We start from the raw sequence: 20,086 nt of genomic DNA on the forward strand, positions 1-20,086 counted from the left end.
GAGCAGCGACACTGACGCGCACATCGATCCGTCGCTTTGATTGAGACGCACAAATGAACTCCCAACATCTGTCCTCTGTCACTGGGGGACAACCAGCCCTCTGCTGGGAATGAGTTAATGTCTGTTGTATTTCACTACATCCCAATTCTATTAAAAAGGAAACAAAACTCATTTCCAGCTGACTGCATTGCGAGTTGAAAGCTCCTCTTGGAGTTTTGGAAAATGCGCAAATGTCACAATGTCCGTCCATTGAAAACCTAAATGTGATCAAACGACATGAAAAAATGAGATTAAAATAATGAAACTCTCCAGCTTCTGAACTCAGCCCAACCCGGGCATCCCTCCCTCCCTCCTCCTCCCCCTCCTCCTTCCTCCTCCCACCTCCTCCTCCTCCTCCTCCGGAGAGCCGCTCCGCTGCCCGCCGTCACAGCACACGGACACCGGCCACACGCACCTTCACACCGGCTCCCTGCTCCGTGTGACACCGCAGCAGAGAGCTTGGGTGTGTTTTTTTTTTCCCTCCGCCTGGTATTGAGAACTACTGATGGGAGCCTCGGTGCCGACTCGGTGTGCGCACAGTGATCCTCTCCAGCTGAACAGCCCAGAGTGAGCGGAGGCTGCAGGAGCGCTCGGTCGGACCAGGAGGAACCATGAAGTTGACGGTCCCCCTCCTCCTCCTCCTCTTGTCGGCGTCCTGCCCGGTGTTCCCCGCCGAAGTCACCGGTAAGAAAACTCTGATGCATCTTTTTTTTTCTTTCTTTTTTTTTTCTACAAATCACATCCAGTCGTTTCATTTTGCGCTCCACAGACAAAACCATGTGGTGCAACAGTAATGTCTGACTGAGGCCGAAATCAGCTCCAGGAAAACATCTCTCATGACCTTATTATATAAAAAGTTATGCTGCTTTTCCAAAACTAGTGTTTTATTGTTACTCTACAGCGAATTGATGTTTGTTATTTCCTCTATCATCCTCTCATGCCCGTTACTTTCTGGTAGGAGCTAAAGCAATTTAGACTGAGGATGAAGATTTAAAGCTTAAATTAAAGCTGTACTCTGTAAGTTTGAAACTAAAAAACGGATTTTTAAAAAATATTTGCAGCGTTAATATAACAAATATAACTCCATAAGTGACTAAACAAGCTGTACTCGGGGGTAAATAAGGTCCCCAGAACACTAAATCTAGGAAGGTGGCAGGGTCCGCCGCATAAAAACAAAGTAAAACAGAATGAAATTGTGTCGTTGTTTAAGCTCAGATAGTTTTTTCATTCATGAAAACAAAGAGAGTTTGTTTAGGCATAGAAAAATCAGTAAATGACTGGAGTAACCTCCCCAAAACTACATAGTGTACCTTTAAGTCCGACCTTTTAAAGGGATTGCCATCATAAGAACAATAAAGCAGTAGAAACTGAAGTAACAAGGTTATTCCTGCACTGCTGCATCATCCAGATGAGATTTTAGGCGGCACGTCAGATCAGCAATAACAATCTGTTTGTCCTGAAGTCCCCGGGTCGTGGGGACAAACAGAACCGGAACGCAGGTGTTGGGTGTCAGTGTTGCTCTCAGCACCTCTCAACGAGAGTCCTTGAAAAGCACAGACGGAGGTGATCCAGTGAGATTAAAAATACCTCTTGACTGATTACAGAAGGTGGTTTTATGTTCATACAGATGTGAAGCCAGAGGTGAAGCCTGCGACACACTCCCTCATGTACTCGACGTCCCCTATGCCTGATATTACAGCTGTCTCCTGTCAATATTACTGTCTCTGTTCCCCCAGAGACCTTATGTCGCCACAGGCAGAGTGATGATGATGATGATGGTGATGATGCTGACTGCCCGGCTTCCGGACACAGTTATATTATCTCTGTCCCCTCCCCCTCCATTTGTTACTCAGTGCAGAGCTGCTTCCTTCACTCATCAGCGTCTGTTGTAGTGTCGCAGCTGGAAGTCACGGTTCTTCTCTGGGGGAGGAGTGTGTGGCTTCTTATGGATGAAGATTAGCTGGATCTGGAGGGGAAACAGCTTGTTTTATACACTTTTGTTGGCTCCTTTCCTTTTTCTTTGGCAATGTGTTTCAGCTGAGTTAGTGTCCATACTGCTTTAAAGGTTTTCCACCCATCCATCCATTGCCTTCATCTTATCTGGGGTCTGGTTGCAGTGGCAGCAGGCTTTCCAGATGTCCTTCAAGGTTTTAGCTATCGTTCCTTTTCCTTAAATCTCTCTCAAATGTCACCATATGAGGAGGAACAAGACAGGTCCTACCACCAACCCAGTTGTTGCAAACGTTCAGACTGTACCTTTCCAAATGTAGCCCAAAACTGTCCAAAGACAGACTGAAATGAAAGTGGTACCACACGTATGTTTAAAGGTAGTTAGAGTTTAGCAAAAAAGACCCACAGGGAGGCAAGCAGGTTGAAAAACAAAAGGAGAGCTTTATTAACAGAGCTGAAATTCCCCAAAAAACCTTGAAAAACCAGAAAGCCACAGAGGACACACAAGGAGCAAGGTAGGACCGGGGATCAGACACAGGAACTGAGAAAATCCAGCGCAGAATGAGGGGAAACACTGAGTTAAATACAGTGACTGATTAACTTACCAAACACAGGCGTATACAGCAAAAAATTACTGTAAAAAGTGAAAATCACAAAAAGACACATGAGGCTGAAACCTACAAAATAAAACAGGAACTGACTGAGCTAAAAAAAACAAACCATGACAAGGATGTTGCAGAGAAAATTCATGACAAAAGGGAACTCGGTAAGAACAATACGAGGAGTATCTGATCCACAATGTCTTCTTTTTGTTCCAGGTCAAAGTGAGTTTGTGTCCTTGGCGGAGATGGAAGACCTTCTGCTGAGGAACCTGTTCCAAGGCTACCAGCGCTGGGTCAGGCCCATCCAGCACTCCAACAGCACGATTAGAGTACGCTTCGGATTGAAGATCTCCCAGCTGGTTGATGTGGTAAGAAACACACATCCATGCACTTATGTCTTCATGAGAAGATGTATTATCTTATACTCCCGACCCTCACACCGATTGCTCCTACACATCTCAGCCCTTTTCTTTACCATAATCTTACCCAAATCCTTACGATGCCTCCAGAATCACTGGTGACCCCACTTGTGAGGAAGTCGTTCACGCAGTTATTTTAAAAACGTCAGGCTTTATGTCAGCCATGTCATCTCGTATTAGAAATACGTTGCTGAATATAAGAATGTAACAGCTTCAGGGACCAGATATAGAATATGCATGTGACATACACAGCATGAAAAACGTTTCCTCTAGTTCTGAAGCTGCTTAATGGGAAATGCAGTTTGACGTCAAAGGGGTTAAAACCAAGACTTTAATCCCATAAGGAAAGAGATGACTGATTGTTCTGTACAATCCAACGGATATCAGATGTGTCGGACGCTCTTTAAAAAAGGGGAGTATTCAAACAAGAAGGCAATCCAGGAACTCCAAATGTAAGACCATGTCATATGTGAGAAAATAAATTAAAATGCCTTTATTGTAGTGAGCTTCCTACTCTTTTTCATTGGGCCCACTTCAATCAAAGCTTTTTAATGATTCCGTCCTTGTTCATTGTATTTTATTGTGTATAAATTGCCTTCTTGTTTGATGTACTTAAAAGCAAGACGTGGAATATGTACAGATGTAGTCTTTAAAATGTGAGTCATGATGCAATTAAATACAGGATTAATTATCAATAAAACATAACAGCCAAACCAACAATGAATTGATCCTTCTAGCCAGTATTATCAAGATGTGTCTGCGGATTCTGCGTGTCTAGCATTTTTATGTTATTTGTCAACAGTGGCGAAGATACAGAACACTGCCAGCTTAATTCTTTAAAGGAACAGTTCACCCAAAAATGAAAATTCAGTCATTATACACATTTCTTGAGTTTCAGATCAAAACAGCAATGCAACATTCTCCAGACCAACTCAAGTAGATGGAGACTTGTGACCTCCACTAAGGACATGTTGGCTGGTTGGTTTGTTGGCAGGATTACACAAAATGTACATGAGAGATTTCCATGAAACAAGATGGGTCTCAACCCAGAACAGACCCCATTAGCGTTTGAAAAAAATAATTGTATTCATGAGGCTAGTATCTCCTATGAGAAAGTACAATTTCATGCAGATCCTAGAGTGAGTGAGTTTCAGTCATGATTATGCAGTTATGGTTGGTTTAAAATGGCTCCTGTTGGGCCTCTGCAGAGGTATGCACTCTAAAGAGGACCTTTCTAGTTACAAACTACCAGAAATAAAACATAAAATGGCTCCATACAGCTCTGTAATCCATGTCTGTGGAAGCTGAACAGTGAAGTTTTTGGTTTGAAAAAAGAGTTTAAATAATATATTTTCAATCATTTTAGGATCTCAGGGCTTCTTGGAGATGTATGGAGCCATTTTTCATTTTTGTTTCGGTTTTGGTTCATGTTTGTTCTTTTTATTACATTTCAAAAAAAGTCCCCATCTACTTCAGTTGTTGGAAAACGTCACCTGCCTTTCCATTAGCATGGTGGTGGATAGATAATGACTGAATGACTGCAAAAGCAACTTGCCAGCCTCAAGGAGCCACCTATCAAAAGAAGAGACTGAGAAAAAAAGACAGTCTGACGCGTACAGTCTGTGGTCGTTTCTTCCTTTCTTCTTCCGTCTCAGCAGAGCAGTGTCTCTGTCCGTGGTGCTGAAACCAAACAGGCCGGTGGCAGCTTCACAGTGTGGAGCTTTTTTTTTTCCTTGGTCCTGAAATAGATCTGGGACACTCTCTTCATATCTACAAACACACAGCCTCTCTCTGGAGTGTTCCTTTAATATTTCAGAAGCTGGGCTGTGATAGGTTGAGATGGTTTAGGTGTTTTCAACAGGAGAAAACGGAGGATGCTAATGGAGGAGCCAGTCTTCTAGGCTTAAAATATTAATTGCAAACCATTTTGGATTCAAGCCTTCCTCCTTTTCCCCTACCACTCCTGCTCGGCCGAAGACAATAAGTGATGAATTAAACAAGGCCCCTCTAATGGGTCTGCAGAGAGGAAAGACTTAGGTTGATGATCTGTTGGATTTCAATGAGGAAAGCTGGGCAGAGACACAGCAGCTTGGTTACATTGTGAGCGTCCCTCGAGTCTCCGTGGGCTGCTGCATGGCTCTGTATTAGATTATGGTTCACCTCTGCTCTATGTGATCTCCAAAACATCCAACTCGTTTTGACAGCTCAGGCCTGGTCTGGATACACTGAACAGCAACATCTTCGTATATTGCTCAGCCAGGTTGATTTCTCTCCTAGTCTGCCCCTTATTATTCAAACTTGCGTCCACTGATGTGAAAATAAACCCGTGTTTACCACTCTACATCCCTCTATTCCTGTCTTCATCTATTTACTTCTTGCTGCATTTACGTTGCCTCTCCTTGGTTCACTGCGCCCACCTCTGGTTTCATGTTTCTCTGTCTTGTTTGCCAAGGAAGTGGCAGAGACAGGTAAATGAGACGCAGTCTGATTTCTTGGAAAGGGAAAGATGATTTAGTGTTTACCTTCGACCTAGTTTCTTGTCTTGTCCACTAATCAAATCTAACATCATGATGGAAGAACCCAGATCAGAAATAGTTGGGCTGTAAACAAGTTATATCACATACATACATATTTGGAGTGATAATGAAACATAAAATAACCTCGACTGTTCTTGTGTTCTGGGTTCTTATCTCTCTGAAATATCTTTCTGTCTGTTATAGGATGAGAAGAACCAGCTAATGACAACTAACGTTTGGCTGTGGCAGGTGAGCAAAACACAAACATGAACTGAGGCTATATGGCTACAATCTGTCTTACTCTTTGTATTCTCATGACTTTTACAGAAATACAGATATCAATTTAAATGCAAGTCTTGTTGTTGTTGTTGTGTTAATTCAGTGAGAAAATGGTTTAAATCAACCACATCATACTGTACTTCATGTGAAGCCCTTTACGACCCATATTTATGTTTGTTATAAGGTAGCAACCTCTAGTGGCTTTAGTCATTATTACAGCTTCAAAGGAGGAAGTGATGAGAAGCATATAAAGAGCGAAAACACTGTATCTTTTAATCACTCTTCATTGACTGATATTTTTACGCCTAAACCAACAAAATAAACACACTGTCTTTGCTCTCACGACTGAATGAACCGATTAAACAAACTGACCTTAAGGGACAGCACAATCTCATACTGTTTTACTCTTTATATTTGGCACCTTTCTAGCGTCAAACAGTGTTTATTCAGTTATGGAAGTTTGTATTATTTCCTTATTAACAGTGTAATTTCATGTCCAAGACTACGTAGTTCCCATTTAACTTACTAATGTGATGAAATAACGTCACCACATTGGGTGACAAAGTGGTAAGAAGGTCTGTTGCCCAAAACATGTTGAGAGGCAGCTGGATGTCCAGGATCACATGAGAATCCTGCCCTGATTTATAAACTCGCCTGCCCAGAGTACACCGCAGAGACACTAAGAGATAGCTCCTGTGATGGACACATTTCTATTCAATATATATATATATACCATCGTATGACCAACCCCCTCGAGTTTTAGGAAAACATTCTCCAATAGCATTACCTTGGCATATTTATTACAACCTTTATTCCCTTATAAACAAGCCTTATGAAAAGTTTGCTTACTTTTCTTTGTTGTTTTTTGTATTATAAGTTAAATCAGAAAAGCCGACACATATGGGAGACATAGGAATCAGTGGTGGATGTGATCCAATTCCAGGGGCAGAGAACTTATTAAAAGACACCTCACCATTTTATTTGTTTTGCTCATAAATGCAAACAAACACTATATAGTATTGCTTAGTGCTGTATAGGTCTAATAAGACTTCATCCTGTGTCTTGTGTTTATTATGAGCAGGAGTGGATCGATAACAAGCTGCGATGGAATCCAGAGAAATACGGAGGAATCACTTCGATCAGAGTTCCCTCTGAAAACATCTGGCTCCCGGACATCGTCCTCTATGAGAAGTAAGACAGATCTGACTGGAACAGGCTGATAGACCTTCACGTGCAACTTAAAATACTAAGACACTGCCTTTTTTCTGAATTTTCTCAATGTTTCTTCAGTGCTGATGGGCGTTTTGAGGGCTCCCTGATGACCAAAGCCATTGTCAGGTACAATGGTGCCATCACCTGGACGCCCCCTGCTAGTTACAAATCAGCCTGCACTATGGATGTCACCTTCTTCCCCTTCGACCGCCAGAACTGCACAATGAAATTTGGCTCCTGGACATACGATGGGAACATGGTGGACCTGATTCTGATAGACACCCATGTCGATCGGAAGGACTTCTTCGATAACGGCGAGTGGGAGATCCTCAGTGCCACTGGTGCCAAAGGGACCAGGAGGGACGGCATGTATTCATACCCCTTCCTCACGTATTCCTTCATTCTGAAGCGGTTGCCATTATTCTACACCCTGTTCCTCATCATCCCTTGTTTGGGTTTGTCCTTCCTGACCGTCCTGGTGTTTTACCTTCCCTCAGACGAAGGGGAGAAGCTGTCACTGTCTACCTCTGTCCTCGTGTCGCTCACTGTGTTCCTCCTCGTCATAGAGGAAATCATCCCCTCATCCTCCAAGGTGATCCCGCTCATCGGAGAGTACCTGCTCTTCATCATGATCTTTGTCACACTCTCCATCATCGTCACCGTCTTCGTCATCAATGTGCACCACCGCTCGTCGGCCACCTACCACCCCATGTCGCCATGGGTTCGCACTCTCTTTCTCCAGAAACTGCCGAGGTTGCTCTGCATGCGTGGACACACTGATCGCTACCACTACCCAGAGCTGGCTCCTGAAAGCCCTGAGCTGAAGACTCGCTCTGGAGGTCGGAGAGGAGGCGGGAAGGCCAACAGCTCATTGCACGGACAGACGACTTCTGACGGGAAGGAAGAAGAGGCCTGGGCTACCATGTTGGACAAAGCCATCTACTCTGTGCGCTACATCAGTAGACATATTCGCAAAGAACACTTCATCCGGGAGGTGGGTTTTGCCGTATTACTGAAGAAAGACTTTACAGTCATGTCTTTGTCTGTGTGTTTAAATTCAAGTCAAATTTTAGCAAATTTAACCCTCACCAGAAACTCCAGTAGTCTCTCTCTTTTTCCCCCCTCCCCTCTGTATTGTCTTCATAAAGACTGATGATCGCTGCTGCAGTTGGTTTTGCTAACAAGAGTGAAGATAAATGCATTTGTTATCCAAAAAGTTGAAAAATAACCTCTGAGTTCGGTGACTATGCCTCACTGCTCAACCCAGCCCTCCCAAAACAAGACTCTGCAAATGTCTTTGTATTAGTCTGATAGAGAGCCCCCTAGTGGCAAAAGTTGCACATTGTCTGTTTAATGTTTATATACCATATGTTTCTGTCACACCATCTCACATATTTTCTCTTCCCCAGGTGGTGCAAGACTGGAAGTTTGTGGCCCAGGTGTTAGACAGGATCTTCCTGTGGGCTTTCCTCACTGTTTCAATCCTGGGCACTATCCTCATCTTCACTCCAGCTCTGCAGAAGTTCATGAAAGTCCTTCCTCCACCTGTAAGTGAGGAGCCACCTTCAAACTAGTAGCAATAACACACCCTTTCCAAACGCAGCTGACGAGCCACCTCCAAGAATCTGCAGACCACTGAGCATGATGACGCCACTACCGGTGCTTTGAAAAAAAGAAGAACTATGACTCTCAAGATTTTTAGTTGGTTAGGTTTCTTCTTTAGACTTCCTGTTCAAAGTCGTCTGTATGAAGTCAGTATGTGTGTCGTTTCTCTGCACATTACAGTCGAAAATTATTATGATGCTTTCAGGTTTTGTTTACAGACAATTTAGACAATCTTAGTGAAAACTGTTGCAACCTGTGCTGCTTTTCAGCCAGTTTATTGCCAAAGTAGTTACACTTTAAACTCTACACATAGTTGCTTTAAGTAGCATGCAGGCATCAAAACACTTGAATAAACATACTCCTCACTTTAGAAAGGTATTTAATGTAAAGTTAAATGAAATATAAACCAACTTAATTTAGCATAAAATTAAACCATAAAATGATTTGTGTACTCAGCCCACTTAGGCACTTAACTGCAGTTGACTTATCATTTTCACCTGGTCGCAACAAATAATTTTCTGTGATGAATCCTTAAAAACTATCATCTAAAATTCCTGATGTTATGGTATCACTCATACATAGCTATTCTGCTTTTGTTAGCACTTACCTGAAGCACAAATTACCTCTTACTGTAACTACTTTTTAGTTTTTTAGTGTATGTTAACAAATGACTTAATCTCTCAAGGCACCAACAACTTTGAGCTACCTTCTTCATTCATGAGAAAAACAACATCCTTTTATATATTTGCAAAATCTCTGAAGACTTAACTATACATCAGGGGAATAAAGCCATTAAATGACTGATCAGGGATCTAATATGTGAAGCTGTATCCTAACTGCTTGTATCATTTTTTCTCCAAAATACTTGTCTTTTTCACACTCTTCAAAAAAATCACTATATATTGATCACAGCAGTTAGTGAAACAATTTCAAGCAACATAATATAAAGTGTATTGAATAAATGAAGGGCATTATATTTGGACATTTTGTCCCCATCATGTTAATCTCTGCTGCTGTTCAAGTAAAACATTTATTCCCCCTCAAATGAGAAGAATTCTAGAAAACATACTTAAACTGTATAGATAGATAGCATGGGTGAAGTGGCAGCTCCACCCAGTGGTAAACCAGAGAGATGCAGAAAATGTCCATTTCAGAGAAAAAAAACAACAGAGTACAAAATGTAGTGTTTTTCCCTTGTTTTTTGTTGAAATAAATGTGCGAAATAAATTCTTATTTTTTCTTCTCATGCATTAAAATCGAATTGATTGATATGAAATGCAAGACAGAAATTACATCTGTTTCTTGTTTGAATCCTTGTTCCAATGTTAAGCACATTTTCATTATTTGCATGCAGTATGTTCAAAACAAGACACTTCGACATTAAAAAGAACCATTTCATTTGATTTGATTTTAACATTTATTGAATAAAATGTGTTTTTGTTGGCATCACTATTCTAAAATATTCTATACACTCAAAAATAACTGTATTTCCACAAATGCTTCATATGATATATATATATATATATATATATATATATATATATATATATATATATATATATATATATATATATATATATATATATATAATATCATTCATTACCATATTATATAAAGATGTATGGAACTGCAGCATTTAACCAAACTAAACCACACCAATACTGTTTTTTTTTTGTTTTTTCAGAACACACTAGCAAGAATGGGCACATGTTTATGAATTGTTTCTGTTTATCTATAAACTGTCATGATACCTGTCTCACACCATGGGATATGAGGTTCCTGTTTATTTTATCTATTAAAATGGACAGTGGAAATTAGGTTTTAAAATAAATATTGTTGCTTGTTTCCAAGTACCATGTCCATGTACTACAAATACAGTATCTAAAGACAAAACTGATACATTCCTTTATAAAAGTAGCTCATGGTTGATGCAGAATATATTACACGGTATTCCCGGATGAATGATTGCGCTTTAGCCATGTAGGAAACGTCACATTGTTTGTTTTATTATCTGTGTCCACCTGTCTGGCTGTCCAGGTGAGCTCGTACATTGCGCAGCATCTCCATATACAGCCTGTTGTTTTCCCTGCAACATAACCAGACAGAGGAGAGCATGAAAAAAATGATCAGAAATGTGATTATCTGCATGATTTGGATAGCATATTAAAGACAAAGGTATAGCGCTCTGAGTTGCAAGTGTCACTGCTCAGTTTGAGGTACAGAGACAAATGTGTTTAAACAATCTAGAGTTATTAAGTGATGAACTTGAGAGATGCTAGATAAAGTTGGGCGAACACGACTCTAAAACTGCTGTCACCTTCATTAAGTCATTGTACTGATGGCACACTGGATACAAATGCTCTACGACACTTTACTGCTGATTACATCACTCACGTAGCCACAGAGCGGTCGAACATCAGGTTACCCATGTCCATGTAGTACTGAGCATCTGTTCGTAGAGCTGTCCAGTACTCGTTTGCCTGAAGGAGAAAGACACTCTGTCATAGAAATGCCTCTTAAATAAATAAATACGTCTTGGCTTTTTTTTAGTGTTTACTGGCTGTGAATCCGTTTCAGACCACAGTGCAGTTTTACCTGCTCCTGAAGGGTGTAGCCCCACTGGTTCTGGGAGTGGTGCGGGTCCCAGTACCCTGACTGTCTCTTCAGTCTGATGAATCTCTTTGCCTCCTCTTCCTCCGTGAAGGGGGCGGCAAAAACCCCTGAAAATAGATAAGTATTGTAGTAGTATACTAACAATTTTCAGTGTTTAAGAATCAGTGATGATGCATGGCATAAAAGAAAAAAAATATATAATACACAGACAATAACACAAAACTGTTACAATGACATGATGATTTGATAAGAGACATGGAGTAGAGAGAATAATAAAATGTTGATACAGATAACAGAGTTTTCATTCAAAATAATCAAGTCGTGAATTTTTTGAAAAGGTTTTGCTCATCTTTAATGGTTCACAGTGTTTGTAAGAAATATAAATACGGGCCAAAGCTGCACAATTACTTGAGTTTAAGTGTGACAAAGCAGCATTATAGTGACGTACTGTATTGCTGCAGGAATTGCCCCAGCTGACAAATCTTGTTTTGTTCCGTCATCATGATTTCAACAGTCTGAGCGATATCGAAAATTGCGATGATGAGATCAGATTTAGTCAATCAGATCACAATGATCTGATGAGTAAAAAAAAAGTAAATAAAAACAAAAACCATTAAATTTTAATGAAGCACAAGTACATTAAAAATACGTGGTCATTAATGAAGTTGTCTGACTTACCACACAAAAGAGCAAACAAGATCAAAAACCTCATGTCTATAAAAAGTCAAACAAATGATGTAAGTTTTAAGTTTTGATAAGAAAAATCATGAATAATAAACATGCAACACAAAAACACAACACAAACAAATGCATGGGAATAATTAAACAAAATTGTGTCTACAGCCTTTTACCACTTGTGTGAATCTTAAACTCAATAAATAGATATTGTAGATAGACATAGAAAAGTAAGATGTACCTGCAGTGTGAGCAGTGAGCTGCTGATGAGCTGAAAGTCTGAGTGTCTTATGACCTCAGAATCTCTCGACTCGAAGTGAAAGTGGTGAACAAGTGTTTCTTTCACAGACTTTTTTTTTTTTTTTTCCAAAAGAGGAATATGAATGGAGGCAAGCATCAGGCTCAAGGTGACCACTTCTCACTGTGCTGGAACTCTGACACACACACACACACACACACACACACACACACACACACACACACACACACACACACACAGATCTCATTCTAGCATTTTTCTTTGTGAGGATCAGGCAAAATGTCCTCACAAGCAAAAATGTCCTCACAAGGAAGGTGGGATTTCAAGGTGGGTCCACACAAGCATAGCAATACACACACACACACACACACACACACACACACACACACACACGCACACACGCACACACACACACAAGTCAGGAACAAGTCAGCCTCTCAGAGTCGACATAAAGACAGGCCTGTCTGGATTTAAAGTCTGTCAGTGAGTAAATATATTGCAGAGCTCAAGGTTTGAGCATAATTTTCATTCATTTTTACATTCATATTCTTGGAGTTTAGTCTTGACAGAGATAGATAATACAGTATGATATATCAACTTTTATCAATGCATAAAATGTTAACACAACATTATTCCCAATAGACATGAGTTTTGATTAAGTGACATGTTTTTGTGGTCAGAGAGGGGTTAGGGTTAGTGTGTTTTATTACTGTCTGTGCAAACATTTTGTGTACAGCAACATTTTTGCCACTGGATGGGGTTCTAACCACAGTTTTAGCTCACAGACAGTTCATGGTTTTTACTTCAGACATTAGAAGTGTGACATTAATGTGGTAAATCAGGTTTTGTCAATGTAGATGAAATAAGTTGGAGGAAGCAGGGCTGTTCAAAAATAGACTTTTACAAGTAAAGAAAATAATGTGAGCAGATGTGCAGTAAATTGTGGACATTAAATCTCATTTAAAGACAAAAAATAAACATTCGCAAAAACTGTGTCATTTTATTGTATTTATGTGATGCATCTAACTGGAGGAGATCACGTAACCTCAGGTAGGGGGAGTTTAAAGTCTGATTTCTGAGTCAAAAAAGGCTTGCTAAGACCTTAAAATTTTCAAAGCAGCTCCCAGGAGTATTAATTTAGGTTTCTATTTCTCAAGGTGCTGCATTAAAAACCTCCCATCCTTTATGAGACTCACTGCCTGTGAAGTTCTTGTGATGTAATATTTACACTCGCTCTCACAGGAAGATGACCACCTAATAGCTGAAATGAGGATGAGAGTTGATGCACCGACCGAGACAATAACTAAAAGTCCAACAGAACGAAAAATCATCAATAATTTAAACTCTTTCTATTTGTGAACATAAGCACCTTTAAGTATGTGTATGTAAATGTGAGTATTCCTTCCTCTGCGTGCATGAACTCATCTTTGAGGATGTTTTCTGTGATCCCGGATTGTCGTCCACCCACACCACTCTGTTTATCTGTTGTTTTGTTTGTGTTTTTCAGACTGTTTGACTCCCTCTGCCTCTCCCTTACCCCCTGTGTGCAATGCTGACCTTTTTCCACAATAAAACTCCTAAGTGTGTGTGAGAGGTCTGACCTTTCTCTGACATCCCATGATAAAGGGAGTTGCCACCTGTGCGGTGTAACAGAGACGAATGGCAGGAGGACAAAAAGCGGAGGAGCCGTTTCAAAGGGGAACAGGATGCACCTCAATAGTTGCCTTTATAATTTCTCCCAAGAAAATTGTCTAAAAAGACCACAAATGACACGCATGAATGTGCACTTACATATGCAGGCAGAAATTCAGATTCATGAACGCGTCCACACACACATCGACACACACCTTGGGTAGCTGTGGGACCCTTGTGCTCTCTGTCACGGCGGAGGCTTTGCGTCTTTCTGCACATCAAAGGTAGCTAGTGAGACAAAACTAAAACTCATCTGACCCCATTCTATCACACACACATACACACACACACGCAAGCACATATGTACCCTGCTGGGACAGGCGAATATTTCAAATATTTAATTTAGAAACAGGGAAACAGGGAGCGAGGGGGATGTTTAACAAAATATAGGCCTGAAGACGCCTCCGGTTATCACTGTTTTAGCTTGATCGCTTCTTGTTGTGTTTCTGTCTGTTGTCGGCAATAATGTATTTGCTTGTTTTTCTTTTAAGTAGTAAAAGATGACAGGGGGTGATGTGGAGGGGGAAATAAAGCACAGAGAGAAGGAAAGAAGCAATAGTGACTCCACAGCATTTAAGTCCATTAGCTGAACACTTCTCATTTATAAAAGATAGAGAATTAACAGCTCCCTCTGGTTTTCCCACACTTCTGTATGCTTCGTTCGTCCTCTCTGCTGTGGTTCACCTTCTAGCAGCGGATGGTTGTGTTTAAAAAAGACAAAAATATGATGCACATTCCCTTTATGTCCTATTAGACCCTGCAGAAGATAAGTATGAAGCACATATGGAATTTATAACCAATAAATAATGGCTGCATTCCATTTAGGTGCGCTAGTTCCAGAGCTCTGCTATTGTGCTTGCAGACTCACTGACATGGTTTACAGGGTCGCTTAATAGAACGGAGCCATCTTTAGCATTACAGATCCCACCTGGTCTATTCCTGCTTAGACAAGTCAAGATGTTTTCCCTGAAAATCACTTTATTAGGAGATGGGTTTGCTCAACCGCTCAAGACTTTGACAAAAATCTCCAAGTGTTCTACTTTCTCTCTGATCGTTGGTGTCGTTGGTGTTTTAACAAGTGTTTTAACAATCTGTAGTGCCTCTGAGAAAAGTTTGTCCTTTGTTGTTTTATCTGATAATTGTCTGCGTGTTAAAAAAGAAGTGAAGGCTCATATCAACATCAGTGTTTCAGTCTGAAGTTCGGCCTGTGTCTCAGCATTGATCGGTTTGCTCAAAGTGAAGTTTTGCACTTTTTTTGCGTGAGCTTGTGTGTGTTGTTTTCTCTTGTGTTTAACAGCGTGTGTTGTCAAGCGTCGCCTCCCCAAAGGGGCAAAACAATGCTGGTACCACAACACATGGAGAGAAAATGTATATTTATGGTGAAACATATTCAGTGACATGAGGCGTAAACAAACACAATAGATGTTTGCATACTACAAGCGTATCCAGATGTAAATACTAATGGAGCTCAAACAGATGAGTGTGATCTGTTTTCAGTCAGTTGTTGCAGCTCTTCATGTTTCATCCTGTCAAGACTTTTGTAGTTCAAAGCCTTTTATGACAAACTGATTTGACGGTATCGTCTAGTTACATGCATTATTTTGTCCTACATGTCAAAACAAATCTGACACTTCTAGCCTGACTGCATAGTTAACAAACAATAAGCTGACTTTTGACATGTACTCTGGTGCCACAGTCATTGTTTTCATATGATTACCATCCACTACGACCTCCTCCCTGTGACACCAGCGTGGTTCAGAGCACTTCATGGTTTCATGAACTGATGCTGTGTTGCATACTGTACATTTCAATCTGTGACGTTGCTGGCGGTGACGTCAGCACCACAGACAGCTCTTCAGCTCAGCAAAAGTTGGTGCTTTCAACAAAACTTTTTTTTTTTAGCTTTGAGATCACAGTTGGCTCAATATGGTTTCCTTGGTAAAAAAAAAAAAAAGGAGGGATTAGTTTAATGTCACCGCCTCCTCACTGACTAGACGTGTGCCCAGTGAGAGCAAGTACGAGGATGAACTGGTTGGGATCAGAGGTTCCACCGATCCCACTGTGGCTGTCGGCCCACCTACAGAAAAGACAGATATGGGATTCTGTACCAAATCACATCTAACAGCATAAAACTGCTCTGATGGAGCTCCAGACTTAGGCTTAAGAAGTAGCAGGAACTGGTCTAATACCACTGGCAGAGGACTGCTTCTTAGATGATACAGCCCTGTTCCATTGAGAGGAAGAGATGGAGAAAAAAAAAGGAGCCAGGCGGTGAGAGCATTTGCAGAAATGTGCAGTGTTCCCCATCGGATCCTATTTGGGATTATTTTTGGACTGGAATAAATAGGTCATTTGATTATGAGCCAGGCTTTGCACAAAAAAGGTGACAAATACAACAAAATGCAGTTGACGAACCTCTTTGGGAACATTGGGAAGTGGGAAATTGCAGCGTGACATGCATCCCTCTCACCGATGATAGTGCACAGCTGCGGGAGAAGGAGGGTCGAGATCTGCGTCTGCTTCAGAACTGGTCGAGTCCAGCACTGAGGAAAACACTGAGATGAATTGTGTCTTTGTATGCCACCATGACCTGTCTTTGATTTAAACCTGCATTAATAGATTTCTGGCCCTTCAGAAAGTTGACATGGCAAATGTTTTAGCAAAATATTTCTTTTCTTACGCATCACATTAAAATTCATTTTGAGATACGTCTCTGTCCGCATAACTTTGAACTTCTCTCTGGTCGGACTACTACAAGAAAACTATCACCCTTATTATTATAATTTTTTTAAAGCATTGTTTTGTTGTGTTTAAATCAGGTCTTTAAAAATAACCAAATGATCTAATTAAGCTGCAGCAGTGTGTTTGTTAACTCGCTGTCTCTGGAGAACAGACAGCGAGGAAAGCGCAACTTGCACCAGTGTACGATTAGTGCCAAAAAATGAATATTGAAACTTGCAAATATTCAGAATGTACAGATTCGGGAGATTGGAGAATTTGAGCTAGGCTGTCTGCCAAAAGAGCCTCATACAAATGTCAGATCTTTATTTTCTGTGATAGACTGCAGGTCCTGGCTGGTAATTTTGTTGGGCAGATACTGAAAGATTTCGATATTGATGTATTTTGGCTGATATTCGCACATTTTATGCAGTGATCCCTCAAATGTGGTAATCAAAGACTTGATAAAATGACAGAAACCTGTAATGAACGAAGTATATTTAAGCGCTTGACAATACATTTTATTGTCTTACATGACCTCCATGCACTGAAACAGTAAACTTCAATATGAATTACCCTTAGAATCTTTGTCTGCATTTCAATTTCTAAAAAAAATGTAGGCGAACACAGCTTGGGGACAGGTGAGTGCAGGACACATAGAATTGAGGCAGTAGAGCGTAATTAGGCACAAAAGTCGCTTGTTAGGGGAAATATAGACGTGGAGGCTTCAACCATACCGCTTGTAAAAATCGATTATAAGAGAAGTGTTGTTGACAGGTTCAGGGTTTAAGCAGGCAGCCACACCAACATGTTACATAAACTTTCCTGCACTTCCTGTCATCATAGGTCAGCTGTGAAGCCATTCGTCAGCCCCTCTCCAGCTCGCAGGCGCGTCCCCGTGCCGCTCCGCGTGCCGGAATGTGTTCATGACGCAGCGTGAACGCGCCAGGCTCAACTCCACACTCCTTCTGGTCCGTCACTAGTTTTTTTTTACATTTTTTTTTTCAATTTCTCACACTCTTGTCTCCCTCCTCCTCCTCCTCCTCCTCCTCCACCACCTCCTCCTGCTCGTCTCTCTCCAGCCTCATGTTCACACCACCGCCGAGCCGGAGCAGATTCCCTGTCCAGCCCGACACACAGAGCCCGCTGCCGGGGGCCGGCGGAGTCCACTGAGCGGTGCCAGGATGCGGTGCCACAAGTTTTTGGGACCGTGTTCGGTTGGATTTTATATTTGTGCCGCAATGCTTTTCAAAGGTAGGAAAGTCGCTCTTGAGGTCCGCGCGTACTTAAGTTTTTTGGCACTTTGTTTAGTGACTGAATGAGTCTGTTGAGAGAAATGAAGACAATGAGAAATGGATGATTTTGTCTGAAAAACCCTTCACAGTTTTAACAAAGGTTAAACGTGTTTTAGAAAAAACCAGACTCGAATCTAGATCCTCAAAGAGACTCATGAGCGTTGGTTTTGTCTTTGTAGAAAACATGTTTCTAGGATTATTTTTGCGTTATGAAAGAAATTAACCTGAATTTGAATGGAGGTAATTTATACTGCTTGGAAAATTTGCCTTATAGAGTCACTAGAGGTTTAACTGAATAACACTTACTCCTGAATCTTTCAATGAAGTCATGAGAATTTAAAGAAAATCCTCCTTTTTCTGCACCGTTGACTGTACTCCACAACAGTTTGGATACAGGGATTATGTACCTTTGATAAAGGGCGATTTATGACACTAAGAGTTGTTTATAATCACTGTGTGCATGAATGCTGCTTTTGTGTGTGTATGAAAACAGTGTGTGTGTGTGTGTGTGTGTGTGTGTGTGTGTGTGTGTGTGTGTTAATGGTCGCTCAGTCATGTGCAATAGGGTGAACATACATGACTCTAATTCTCTCCTAAGCCCCATCCCATCTCCGTCACCATCGGCATCATCATCTGTAACATCTGGGTTGTTGACTTACCAGTTTGTGACACAGCGGCTTTGCTTAAGATACAATTTTTTTGTGTGTGTTTGCATACGATGTGTGCGTGCGTGTGTGTCCCATGTACGAACATCAACCTTCCATCTTCAGCTGCTGCTCTCACCTCTCCGGGTCCAGTCAGTGATCATCTCTTCAGAGAGTCGGGGCGAGGAATTACTATAAAGACTGAATCAGAGATTGAAGGGAGGGATGAAGAGGTTGATTAAATGGTAACCTATGACAGGGGACATGGACACTGTTTCTCTCTGTGAAGACAGTGCAGAAGACACATTATAGAGCTATACAAGTCATGTCATTGAGTGCTGAGTCTCACTGGTTTCTTCTAAAGGATAAATTCACCCAAAAATGAAAATTCAGTCATTATCTACTCATCCTTATCCTGGTGAAAAGTCAGGTGAAGATTCATAGTCAGATATAAAGCATTTCTGGAGCCTCACAGTAAAACTGTGTTGAAGCAAACCACTGAAGTTGATGGGGGGGGCTTGTTTTGTAATGTAAAAAAATGGCTCCTTAGAACAATCCAAGTCTCTGGAAGATCCCAAATTCATTTGAAAAAACATTTTGGCTGAGCCAAAAGCACTCCGTCTGAAATAGGTGCACAAATTTGACCATGTTTCGCGGGTGTAAATAACTTCTTTTCAAATCCGTTTGGGATCTCTAGAGTTCCGCGAGACTTTTACGTCAGATGAGCTGAATTGCACCATTTTATGTATTCTTTTGGGGGGTGTTTTTAAAAATGAGAATGCAGAATGCTGCAACACTGTTTTGCTGTGAAGGGTGAGTAGATAATGACATAATTTTCACTCTGGGGTGATCTTATCCTTTAGTTTGATTCTTCTTAAATTTGTTTCCTTTGGAAGAATTTGTTACAAAAAACTATAAAAGATCAATAGTTAGTTGTTTTCTATGGATCTCTTCATAATTTTGTGTCATAGTGAGTCATGTTTGACTCACTGGGTATGGGGATTAAAGACCCAGCTAGCCGTTTGTAGGCCTAGTATGTTCACATTCACTATAGCGTTGATAAGCAGCTTTAGTCTGTCGAGGGAAACACAAGACAATGGTCAAAACAGGCGAGCTAGGACAATTTAGTTTCCTTGAAATAGAAGCTTGATTTTGTGTCAACTTGGGCTCCACACAGCTCTGAAGACAGACGATGGCGTGAACTAGACTTACATAAAATACATATATCCTTCAGTGAATTTATTTTACCCCACCCTGACTCAGAGGACCACAGACTGGTGAGAGTGAAGTTTTCTGGCACAGATGCTGTAATGATATCTGCATGATTTCAGTGCAACGCCTCATCTCCTCCAATATCTTCCTCCGTCTCTTTCATTTATTCCCTTTCTCTCTTGCAGACGCTTCCAGTCTGCTTACATCTTGTTTTTTCCATGCTCAGCAATACTTCCCACTTTGCCAGACTCTACGCTGTTCGATCATGAAGCTTATGTAAAATGGTCTTTTTATGCCCTTGGTCAGCGTTTCAGTCATGTGTTAGCTAGTGTACGTGCTGCTACTCCTTCACTGAC

The 20,086-nt window shown here is 41.0% G+C and overlaps 3 protein-coding genes across 3 annotated transcripts in view; 2 read left to right on the plus strand and 1 right to left on the minus strand.

Moving 5' to 3' along the window:
* Positions 1–438: 438 nt before the first annotated feature.
* LOC119007926 (neuronal acetylcholine receptor subunit non-alpha-2-like) lies at positions 439–10,056 on the plus strand. The gene is made up of 6 exons (XM_037077894.1): positions 439–723; positions 2,808–2,959; positions 5,731–5,775; positions 6,887–6,996; positions 7,096–8,011; positions 8,427–10,056. Exons 1-6 carry the CDS (start codon positions 651–653, stop codon positions 8,589–8,591), a joined length of 1,461 nt encoding a protein of 486 aa, XP_036933789.1. The 5' UTR covers positions 439–650; the 3' UTR covers positions 8,592–10,056.
* Positions 10,057–10,607: 551 nt separating this feature from the next.
* On the minus strand, positions 10,608–12,188 carry LOC119007927 (uncharacterized protein C3orf85-like). Its single transcript, XM_037077895.1, has 5 exons — positions 12,152–12,188; positions 11,914–11,949; positions 11,218–11,342; positions 11,017–11,102; positions 10,608–10,708 (listed from the first exon to the last, which is right to left on the minus strand). The coding sequence occupies exons 2-5, from the start codon at positions 11,945–11,947 to the stop codon at positions 10,630–10,632; spliced, it is 324 nt and encodes a 107-aa protein (XP_036933790.1). The 5' UTR covers positions 11,948–11,949; positions 12,152–12,188; the 3' UTR covers positions 10,608–10,629.
* Positions 12,189–17,419: 5,231 nt separating this feature from the next.
* LOC119007925 (neuronal acetylcholine receptor subunit alpha-7-like) overlaps positions 17,420–20,086 on the plus strand; it is a 40,552-nt gene continuing 37,885 nt past the window's right edge. The window contains exon 1 of the mRNA XM_037077893.1: positions 17,420–17,833. Coding sequence (XP_036933788.1) covers positions 17,764–17,833 — 70 coding nt within the window. The 5' untranslated portion in view covers positions 17,420–17,763. The remainder of the gene's footprint in view (positions 17,834–20,086) is intronic.

Source organism: Acanthopagrus latus, chromosome 18, assembly GCF_904848185.1.
Source record: "Acanthopagrus latus isolate v.2019 chromosome 18, fAcaLat1.1, whole genome shotgun sequence".
NCBI classification, from domain to species: domain Eukaryota; kingdom Metazoa; phylum Chordata; class Actinopteri; order Spariformes; family Sparidae; genus Acanthopagrus; species Acanthopagrus latus.

Excerpts from the sequence above, each read along its gene's own strand:
- LOC119007926 (XM_037077894.1), top strand. The coding sequence starts at position 651 with ATGAAGTTGACGGTCCCCCTCCTCCTCCTCCTCTTGTCGGCGTCCTGC. Across the intron at positions 724-2,807 it reads GTTCCCCGCCGAAGTCACCG|GTCAAAGTGAGTTTGTGTCC; the intron begins GTAAGAAAACTC and ends TTTTTGTTCCAG. Across the intron at positions 2,960-5,730 it reads TCTCCCAGCTGGTTGATGTG|GATGAGAAGAACCAGCTAAT; the intron begins GTAAGAAACACA and ends TGTCTGTTATAG.
- LOC119007927 (XM_037077895.1), bottom strand. The coding sequence starts at position 11,947 with ATGAGGTTTTTGATCTTGTTTGCTCTTTTGTGTG. Across the intron at positions 11,103-11,217 it reads GCTACACCCTTCAGGAGCAG|GCAAACGAGTACTGGACAGC; the intron begins GTAAAACTGCAC and ends TTTCTCCTTCAG. Across the intron at positions 10,709-11,016 it reads TTCGACCGCTCTGTGGCTAC|GGAAAACAACAGGCTGTATA; the intron begins GTGAGTGATGTA and ends GTTATGTTGCAG.